This window comes from Littorina saxatilis, linkage group LG15, assembly GCF_037325665.1.
Source record: "Littorina saxatilis isolate snail1 linkage group LG15, US_GU_Lsax_2.0, whole genome shotgun sequence".
Classification (NCBI taxonomy): Eukaryota; Metazoa; Mollusca; class Gastropoda; order Littorinimorpha; family Littorinidae; genus Littorina; species Littorina saxatilis.
The window spans coordinates 2,817,753-2,828,945 of NC_090259.1; the positions used below are offsets into that span (position 1 = coordinate 2,817,753).

Consider the following 11,193-nt stretch of genomic DNA (forward strand, 5'->3'; position numbering starts at 1 on the left):
TGTTTGGCGTTTTTCTTTCTACAGGCGCCAAACAGCCTCCCTTAGCATGTCACAATTTTTCTTTTTACGTGTCTTTTTGACCAGTGTAGGAGGGTTGTGTGTGTGTGTGTGTTGCAGTACTTGCTGTATTGTTTTGACCAGTGTAGGAGGGTTGTGTGTGTGTGTGTGTGTGTGTGTTGCAGTACTTGCTGTATTGTTTTGACCAGTCACGGTGTGCGTGTGTATGTGTGTGTGCCTCAAACCAATCTCAGTAGCTAGCGGTTTGGGCCAGTTCAACCCTGTTCTTCCAGCCCGGCGTTCAGCGTCTGAAATACCAGCTCTTGTAAGGCTGAAAATTAAGATGGAAATCAAAACTTAAGACAGCGGCGGAAGACGACAGACAGTGAAGAACAATTACAATCTGTCTCAAAACATCGCCCAAACACAGCCGTTTCAAATTTGAATATTTATAACAAAGCGCTCATTTACGTATTGCAAGGTATTTGTGGTGTGTGGTGACACAATTACAACCCCCAACTCAAACTGCACAGCGGATAAAGTCAGCCTGTTTGGTCCATTAGAACCTGTTAAACTGTATTTCACACAGCTCTAACAAGGGAGAGAATTGAAGCTTCAGCAACTCAAACGATTGCTTCCTGACTACCTCCCTTGATCTCCAAAGCAACATTGTCAACAAATCGTTCATAACACGTGCTCAAAGGTTCGTCTCTCTACGCACAGCTACAGGAACCACTACACACACAATAGACAACACATCGGTCCTATCCATCGACCATGCATTGGAACCGTCACTGTGTTAGAGTGTTTTTGAATAGAGTAGGGTTAGTAGCGTGCGTTCAGCAGTAGAGTTGGAGTTCGGTTATTTCATTCGTTTGCAAAGTCACTAATCATTCCCGTTTTAAAGCTCAGTGTACAACAGCGAGTCAGTATACCTGGTGGAAAGAGACCGAGATCCCCGAAAGCAGGAAAGGCTTGTACTGTATTTTTGTCTGTGAGGTAGGTCACTGCGGGGTTAAAAAGTGCCACTGATGTGGTTACTGACGATTTGTTTGCATGTATGTGTTCATTGATGTATTTTGTTAAGTAAGTCAAGTGTAACCAATGCTGCAGGGATTGCCTCACTGACTCAATGCTTATTCTGTCACCCTCGAAAAATAAATTTCAATTCAATTCAATTCAATGCAGTATCTTTTAAAAAAGATATGTACCTTTTAAAATCAATACCTAAGTTCGGCTGTTGTGTTAATAGGCTACCCGAAATTCCGCACAGAATGTGCGCCTGTAGCCTGTAGCCTGTAGCCTGTAGCCTCAGACACACACTGTGTGTGTTTATCATTCAGTCGGTGTTGTATTGTGTGACAGATCGTGGTTTTAAGTGGACCCGCTGTGTGCGCAGTAATATTACGATTAGCATGGCGCTAGGATTTCAAGACCATTTTAACTTGCAATCACTTTAATGTGCAAGCTTAGTCGCTCCAGAGACTGTGTGGTTAGTATCGGGCGCTTTAACTGAACTGGTCCGGTATTATCAGAGACTGTGTGGTTAGTATCGGGCGCTTTAACTGAACTGGTCCGGTATTATCAGAGACTGTGTGGTTAGTATCGGGCGCTTTAACTGAACTGGTCCGGTATTATCAGAGACTGTGTGGTTAGTATCGGGCGCTTTAACTGAACTCAGGGGCGGATCAGTTCATTTTATGGGGGGGGTTTCCAAAAGTATATTGTGAAGATATGGGTGTGAAGGCGCGAAGCGCCGAGCCGACGGCGCGAAGCGCCTAGCTTGCTAGGGGGGTCCGGGGGCATGCCCCCCCGGAAAATTTTGAAAAAAAGGATGCAAAATGGTGCAAGCTGGTGCATTCTGAGGATGATCATTACCAGTTCCAGGCAGCAGATTTTGTCACTGATTAATACCCACAAAATTGAAACTCAACCCAAAAAAACACACAAAAATATTTTTATGTTTTGGCTGGGGGGGGGGTTTCCGGAAACCCCAGAAACCCCCCCCTCGTCCGCCCCTGGAACTGGTCCGGTATTATCAGAGACTGTGTGGTTAGTATCGGGCGCTTTAAAGGACCAGACCACGCTGTTTTAAAGGTTATTAGAACCACTAACCGATGACTGAAGGTTAGAGAAATGCACCTAAAGATTCCAAAAATGTAAAGAAATTCACCGATTCGTAGCTTAATCATTGTGATTTAATTAAAAACGTTCCGCCAAATTCGTCTGCTAAACGAGACTTCGAAATGGCCGCCAGTAGACGAGAACCGGCTGTGACGTCACTTAGTGTTTGGAAACCGAAAGTTACAGCTTACGCTCAAGTGGGCGTTTGCCTAAATCGAGCATCAACAGCACGCCGAAGGAATGCGCACGGCTGCTGATAGCTATGAAGTATAGAAAAAAGGTTCAGGCATCAGTTGTCACCTTTTTCCGATGGGCTTACAACTTCTGCAGCAAGACTGATTAACTGGAAACGGCCAACACGATGTTGTGTGTTTCGCGACACTTTCTTCCAATGCGAACGCAGTTAAGCCGGCAAGAAAACCTGGCACACACAAAACAGCTGTTGCCTAACGCAGTTCCAGTTCCGACAATTGTTGACCACTCACAGGAGGTCAGAAACCGGATACCAATGTCATCAGAACGATCTGCTTTCACTAAACGCAGACGAAAGGAAGTGAGTACATGTATACTGAATGTGTTCTGTAAGGGATAGGGGTTCAGTGTCACTGGGCGTTTTTGTCAGACTGACAGTATTTGTAGTGGAATGGCATCTGTTCCTAATTTTAAGCACATGTGTTAAGATTACAGATTAAAACATATATATCTGTTACTATATGTCCGTCCCCATGCACCCACCTTAAAGTTCCCTCTCTCTCTCCCTCTTTTACACTCACCTGGGTAATCGATGAGTCTCAGGTTTAATCAGTGTCCGTCCATATACACATAGACATTCACACAAACACACACACGTTGTTATAGTTGTTATCTAATTCAGTGTTGTATTAAATAGATAAAGAAATCGTTAATACAGCAAGCTTGCATGAATAATTTGCTGTTGTCCTTTTTTCAGATCAGGTTCTGTAATACAGTAATTATAATTAATACAAGTACAAATTCATGTTTGCAGTCATACTCATAGTGTGTGAGTGAGTGTGTGTGTGTGTGTGTGTGTGTGTGTGTGTGTGTGTGTGTGTGTGTGTGTGTGTGTGTGTGTGTGTGTGAAAAGCACTTTGATACTTAAAACATCTGTGTTATTTGATTTTATTACAAAACTGCAGTCAGAATATTAAGCAGACCTATTCCAACAATACATTTTGATCAGCAGTAAATGTAATGTCAAATTATGAACAACAATCATGTGAGCAGATATATCTAACAGAAACACATAGTCTAGCAAAATAATACAACCAAGTACATGTGTGGACATCATCATCCACATAAAAAAATTGATTGTAGGAAGAGCACTCTGTGTTATTACCACTGCTTCAGTCAAACTGCCAGTTCAACTTTATCTCTGTGGGTTGTTTTTTTTCTCTCAGAGTAACATGGGGAAAAAAACCTTTAAAAAACTTGCATGCTACAGAGCTGGATTGTTTCTAGTGATCATGCAGCATGATTTATCCGCATAGAAAACTACTGAAACACCTAAACAGAAATAACAATGTCTACAGAAAAAACCCACTGTTTGATTGCTGTCTGTAGTACTCCTCTTGCTAACAGTGGCATTAAAATAATTAAAACTAAGCTATGCTCTCTTGGGGGGGAAAAAGTGCTCTAAGTACTTTTTGTGTCTACATAGGCAAAACAAAACTATGCAATGTTTCAGATTTCCTGACCCACCCTATGTTTTTCCTCCTTATCCTGGACTATTTTGGACTCTTACAAAAATGTAGGCTACTTCAAAAATGACAAATTTTAATTTTGCAGGCTTACAAGGAAATTGACTCTTCTCTTACAACCAGAATACACCATGATTTCAAGCAAATAAAAAACTACATGCACCTGAGAAAAAAAACAACTTTAATTCAAGAAGTTAGACCTCCTAACCCCAGCTTTTCAATTCAATTCAATACGTTGTTGATGTTGATTATGGAGCTTAACGTCCTCCCAGGTAACTAGGGACCTATATTGGGGCATGATTTTTTTATACAATGTTAAAAGTGTAGGGTGTAATGGGGGGGAGGGGGACTGGAGGGTGACGGGGTGTAGTCGCTAATAAATTTAAAGGTGCGTTTATTATCTAATATACCAGACATTTTGTTTTGGCTGGTGTACAGAATAACATCACATAAAATCGCACTCGTAAAACATACAAAACACATAAAATGTACACATCAGTACACACATAACCCAAACCACACATATCCATACCAGCACCATCACACACATATCCACATACATACTCTAGTTTGTACATTATAAAAATAAATACATTATGATTAATATCATTACTAGTCAACTTAAATTAAGGCTCAAAATAGGTCTTAAGATGGATGTTATTTAGTGTAATGAAGAGATTATAAAAACCAAAAAAAAGCTATGAGAAAGAAAGTATGAAAGAATGATGCCCTTTCTCCGGTGAAAGTTCTGCTGATTGTGGTAACTTTTTTTTCTGTCTAAAACAGGCATCAGGTTAACTGAACGAGCTGTTTGAGGGGGTGGTGATCCTAACACTGGCCTATGGCAACACTGGTCTATGGCAGCTACAACAAAGCTCTGCATACACAGCAAGACTACAATGCAACAGTGCCCAGACTTTGACTGCTACAGGCTGCTTTCCCATGCAAAGTACAAATGCAAGTGTCCATAAACCAGGGTTTAATACAAAGTCATGTAGTATGTGAGTGAGTTCTGATGAAAAAGTGATTGTGTTGTAATATTGGTTATTACTGAGTGTTGATGTTACAATGATTACATTATAAAAACAACAACAGAACAATGTGAAGAGCAAACTTCTTCTGTGGGCATGCAAGTGAGTTAATCTTGTGTGTGTGTGTGTGAAACTATATGTGACTGAGTGTTACAAATTTAAATGACAACAGTTTTCTTGATAGCCTTTAAAAACAACAACAAATACATACATTTAACAATCAAACAAATATAGGCACCTCAAAAAAAGTTGTATGTACACCTTCGTGGCTGGTGATGCATTCTTGCTCCCCTGCAAGTTTTCATTCTACAATGTACCTCAGGCTAGCTTCCTCTCTCTCTCAAATCTGCCCCTCCCACACAATACAACAGGTACAGTGGCCACTCTGACACCAGTCTCTGAAATAATCAAGAACAGTTAAAACTGCGATGAGCTGTTGTTCTTTTACTCGTGAATGCAATGCATGAACACTTAAACAATATCCCACTTATTCGCGAGTGCGTTGACAAGGCGAGAGTGAAAAAATAGCACAGACTCGAAAGCAGACGATAAGTTCAGCACAGAGAGCGGGCGTGTTTACCTTTGATCGCTGAGACAAACAGTGTCGCAATTTTCATCGTCACTGTTTCACTACTGCTGGAAGTGGCCTCCACCCTCATCTTTCATGCTTGATTCGAGGAGAGAAACCGGTAGTTCGAACATGTACGGTTCAATTTCGTCTGCAGTTACGCTTGTTGTCATGTTGGTAAACAACCATCCCCACACGGTGTGACGTCACGGATAATTTATTCATAAGCCAGTCTCGCGAAGATCACGCGGCACAATGGCGGGTCGTTTTGGAGAAGAAATCCGTCGCTTCGGTCACAAAATTCGTCGGATTACGGCCTTAGAAGATTCCGAAGTAAACCAAACATTGTTGAAGACGGTAAGAAAGTGGTTTTCTAACTAACTGCAAACATCGGGAAGTGTTCGGTCGCACAGGAACACGATTCGAAGCGTTTTTGACGCTAAAACAGCGTGGTCTGGTCCTTTAACTGAACTGGTCCGGTATTATCAGAGACTGTGTGGTTAGTATCGGGCGCTTTAACTGAACTGGTCCGGTATTATCAGAGACTGTGTGGTTAGTATCGGGGCGATTTAACTGAACTGGTCCGGTATTATCAGAGACTGTGTGGTTAGTATCGGGGCGATTTAACTCAACTGGTCCGGTATTATCAGTGTCTAATGCCCCTAACTTGATGCCCCTAACTTGATGCCCCTAACTTGATGCCCTTAACTTGATGCCCCTAACTTGATGCCCCTAACTTGATGCCCCTAACTTGATGCCCCTAACTTGATGCCCTTAACTTGATGCCCCTAACTTGATGCCCCTAACTTGATGCCCCTAACTTGATGCCCCTAACTTGATGCCCCTAACTTGATGCCCCTAACTTGATGCCCCTAACTTGATGCCCTTAACTTGATGCCCCTAACTTGATGCCCCTAACTTGATGCCCTTAACTTGATGCCCCTAACTTGATGCCCCTAACTTGATGCCCTTAACTTGATGCCCTTAATGATTTAACCGTGAGGGCATTAAACAACAACATTCCCAGTGTCTTCAATCTCAGTGCTTCAGGCAAACACAGTGAACAGTGCTAGTGATATAAGTATGTCTGTGGGATTTTGAAGGCTACAGGGAATTTTGATTCATGATATATGGAATGAACACCAATCAAACTTTGTTCGTCCTTTACACTGAGGAAATTAAAAGTGATTGAAAGTAATTCCTCCTTTTTTAAAAACCACACCTCCACTTGCACACACACCTTCTTCTTTGTTCATGGGCTGAAACTCCCACGTTCACATGTTTTCAGCACGAGTGGATTTTTACGTGTATGACCGTTTTTGCCCCGCCATTCAGGCAGCCATACTGAGAGGTAATCAGCTTGTGTTGTCATGGTGTTCCTGCTGGGTTCTTCTTCTTCTTCTTCTTCTTCTTCTTCTTCTTCTACAGTCTTGTTAAGGACATGTTTCAACCACGTTGGTACGTACAGTCTTGTTAAGGCCATGTTTCAACCACGTTGGTACGTACAGTCTTGTTAAGGACATGTTTCAACCACGTTGGTACGTACAGTCTTGTTAAGGACATGTTTCAACCACGTTGGTGCGTACAGTCTTGTTAAGGACATGTTTCAACCACGTTGGTGCGTACAGTCTTGTTAAGGACATGTTTTAACCACGTTGGTACGTACAGTCTTGTTAAGGCCATGTTTCAACCACGTTGGTACCCACAGTCTTGTTAAGGACATGTTTTAACCACGTTGGTACGTACAGTCTTGTTAAGGACATGTTTCAACCACGTTGGTGCGTACAGTCTTGTTAAGGACATGTTTCAACCACGTTGGTACGTACAGTCTTGTTAAGGACATGTTTCAACCACGTTGGTGCGTACAGTCTTGTTAAGGCCATGTTTCAACCACGTTGGTACGTACAGTCTTGTTAAGGACATGTTTCAACCACGTTGGTACGTACAGTCTTGTTAAGGACATGTTTCAACCACGTTGGTACGTACAGTCTTGTTAAGGACATGTTTCAACCACGTTGGTACGTACAGTCTTGTCAAGGCCATGTTTCAACCACGTTGGTGCGTACAGTCTTGTTAAGGCCATGTTTCAACCACGTTGGTACGTACAGTCTTGTTAAGGCCATGTTTTAACCACGTTGGTGCGTACAGTCTTGTTAAGGACATGTTTCAACCACGTTGGTGCGTACAGTCTTGTTAAGGCCATGTTTCCACCACGTTGGTACGTACAGTCTTGTTAAGGACATGTTTCAACCACGTTGGTGCGTACAGTCTTGTTAAGGACATGTTTTAACCACGTTGGTACGTACAGTCTTGTTAAGGACATGTTTTAACCACGTTGGTGCGTACAGTCTTGTTAAGGCCATGTTTCAACCACGTTGGTACGTACAGTCTTGTTAAGGCCATGTTTTAACCACGTTGGTGCGTACAGTCTTGTTAAGGACATGTTTTAACCACGTTGGTGCGTACAGTCTTGTTAAGGCCATGTTTCAACCACGTTGGTACGTACAGTCTTGTTAAGGACATGTTTTAACCACGTTGGTGCGTACAGTCTTGTTAAGGCCATGTTTTAACCACGTTGGTGCGTACAGTCTTGTTAAGGCCAAACACAAATATATGTTGGTTTAGGGTCACATGACCACAAAAAATAGGGTCGGTAGGTCGGGATTTTATTTTTTTTTCGGTATGGTTCACAAAATGTGTCAGGGGTTGTTTTTTTTAATTTTTTTTATTTTGTGATATGAAAAAAAAGTTTAGGGTCGGCGGAAAAAAAAGAAGGGTCAATCGGGTTACCCTAAACTAACTTATATTTTTGTTTGGACTAACACTTAAAAAGAATCTTAATTTCTATTTTAGGTACATGAAAAAGGTAGGTTTTATGTTTGAGAGTTTATCAGAGTTATAATGTGTGGCAGGAAGAATGTTTAAATATATGATGCTGTTACTGTGTGGTGCACGTTCTGACTAACTTTCAACTGTTTGTTCCCGAGGAAAGTTACCCGTACCTACTTGGACCAACAGTCAGAGGCATCATCATCTTCAGTGTAACCGGACATCAAATTGTGTTGTTGCCTCAGCGAAGATCTTGAAAAAACTTTCAATTTGTTCTGCACACACACAAACTATTGAACCAGTGAAGCAGGACGCAGCGAGAAACTGTTATCGACCATGGGTAACAGTGCAAGTGTTCCAAATTCCAAATCGGCTCCCATGTGGTTTGAGGAAGCGCGAGCAGACGACAGTGATGACGGCGCTGGTGAAGAAGACGGTTCCGGTCCTTCAAAACGTGATACGGAACAATCAGAGATGACGATAGATGTTGATTCTAGTGTCCTACACTTCTCTGATGAGATTCTGTCTGCCGGCAAGCCTTCCATTTCTGTGCCTAGCACTTTGACTGTTACTGGTGAGTTTGGAGTGGCGTATAATAATAGATCGATAATCAACCTTTTTCATTTCATGAACAGAACGCACGCACGCACATAAAATGCAAACATCCACAACACATCTATGAAAATGAAGCGGTTTCATGCACTCTGTTTTGCCAAAATCAAAATCCACGAAATCCCGCAGTATTTGACTTTCGCAACGCAAGACCAATATTTAACGTCGTCAACAACGTCATTGTAATTTCACTTTAAAAAATTATTTTACTCTTTCAGTAGCAGCTAGGAGGACAGCCAAGAAGCTAGCTGTCTTCGATTGGTTTTAACACTTTGAGAATCAGTTCTCATTAGCTGGCCCACTCCGCCTGTTGAACACAGTTCTCCTCGCTGTGTCAGGCACACCTGGCCAGTCTGTTACATGGGATAAGACCTTCCCTCCATTTGGTCACATACCAAATATCACCACCCTGACTCTTTGCTGTGGTGAGAATGGACTTTTTGTATGAAATACTTTCCAAAAAAAACATCAGTACCTTTCACACAAAAACAATTCTCACAAATATCTCCACTGCGTACACAGAGCACCCGGACTGTTGATGTTTGGTGTGTGTTCAAATGGAGGGAAGGTCTATTCCCGTGTGGCGGCCTGACCAGGGCTACAACAGCGAGGCGAAGTGGGCCTTTAAGATTCATTCAGTCTGAGATAGCCTTCATTACAAAACTTTTCCCCCCGTTTATTGTTTTTAAAACTTGTTTCAGTGCCATGTAGCAGCCATGAGAGCAAACTAAATCCAACGGCGTTTCATATCGTCAACGACCACAAATCAAGTCCGGTCTTTTTCAAGGTCAAGGTCACGCACCCGGGATTGTTGACCTTCAAGCCCAACACCGGGCGTATTGAACCCTCTGGCACTGTCATTATTACAGGTGAGTCAGTGTGTGTGTGCCACGGTGTGTGTGTGAGAGAGAGAGAGAAAGAGAGAGACTGAGGAAGTGAGTGTATGTGTACGTGTGCGCGCGTGCGTGCGTGGTTCAGGTGAGTCAGTGCGTGCGTGCATGCGTGCGTGCGTGCGTGCGTGTGTGTGTGTGTGTGTGCGTGCTTACTGGAAAAATGACTCGCGCAAGGTAACTTAAAGTTCTGACACCAAAGATAACAGTCGATGATGTACTCGGACAGACTTTGCCCTTTTATATCTGTGATTGCTCGAAAGGAATGGATGGGTTAATGGATGGATGAATGGGTGGATGGACGCGGGATGCTTGGATGGATTGATGGGTGGATTTGTGGATGAGCGTATTGATGGGTGGATGGATGATTGATTGATTGATTGATTGATTGATTGATTGATTGATTGATTGATTGATTGATTGATTGATTGATTGATTGATCGATCGATCGACTGATCTACGTTGTACTCCATAGTGAGCTTCAGTCCCATCAAACAGCCTGAGCGAGCGGCCAAACAACCTACAAAGGTCAAGGCCATGATTCAGACCATCATGATGGACTACCCGGCCGGTGACAAGCTGCCTTATACAGCGGTAACATTGTATTGCTGTCTCTGGCTGCGTTGCTGCCTATCTCTATGTCTCTTTCTGTGTGTGTCTTGTTGTGGGTGGTGGTGGTGGTGGTGGTGTGTGTGTGTGTGTGTGTGTGTGTGTGTGTGTGTGTGAGCGTGTGTGTGTGTGTGTGTGTCCCACTCTCTATCTCTCTTTACCATCCCCCCCTTCTCTCTCTGTCTCTCCCCCCCCTCTCTATTCCTCTCTCTCTCTGCTTCTCTCTCTCTCTGTTTCTCTCAGTCTCTGTCTCTGTCTCTGTCTCCCTCTCTCTCTCTCTCTCTCTCTCTCTCTCTCTCTCTCTCTCTCTCTCTCTCTCTCTCTCTCTCTTTGCGAGCGTGCGTGCTTGTATATTTCGTTCTCGTCTCGTTAGCCGATTATCACTCATTCATTAGTTTAATTTCTGATTCTTTCTTTTTCCACAGTGGTCGCAAGCCCCGCCCAGTATAGTGGGTCAAAATGTCATGAAAATTGACTTGGAAGATCCACAAGAAGAAGAAGAAATCGATTCGTCTAAGGTGAGTTACATTATTGTCCTATTTGATTATCAACACCAACTGACCCACCGTCGATATTTCACACAGGAAGAGATTCCTGATACCACAACACATTTAATGTCTTTATTCAAAAGTAACAAATAGTTAGGAGACAGAGAGACAGGCAGAGACTATTACCATTTTATAATGAAAGTTCAGAGACAGACAGGCAGACAGACAGACAGGCAGACAGGCAGGCAGGCAGGCAGGCAGACAGACATATAACATCTATAATAGAAACATAATTTGTGTTTGCTTATTAATCGGCTGGTTGGTGGG

The 11,193-nt window shown here is 42.7% G+C and overlaps 1 protein-coding gene and 1 long non-coding RNA gene across 2 annotated transcripts in view; one reads left to right on the top strand and one right to left on the bottom strand.

The window, feature by feature from the left end:
* The first annotated feature begins 197 nt into the window (after window positions 1-197).
* The window catches only part of LOC138948206 (uncharacterized), an 11,790-nt gene continuing 794 nt past the window's right edge, over window positions 198-11,193 (top strand). The window contains exons 1-5 of the mRNA XM_070319706.1: window positions 198-996; window positions 8,431-8,841; window positions 9,581-9,748; window positions 10,245-10,363; window positions 10,804-10,896. Of these exons, the coding sequence (XP_070175807.1) occupies window positions 8,604-8,841; window positions 9,581-9,748; window positions 10,245-10,363; window positions 10,804-10,896 (618 nt within the window). The 5' untranslated portion in view covers window positions 198-996; window positions 8,431-8,603. The remainder of the gene's footprint in view (window positions 997-8,430; window positions 8,842-9,580; window positions 9,749-10,244; window positions 10,364-10,803; window positions 10,897-11,193) is intronic.
* LOC138948203 (uncharacterized) lies at window positions 3,248-6,011 on the bottom strand. The gene is made up of 2 exons (XR_011449926.1): window positions 5,451-6,011; window positions 3,248-5,268 (listed from the first exon to the last, which is right to left on the bottom strand). It is a non-coding gene; the product is annotated as an uncharacterized lncRNA (long non-coding RNA).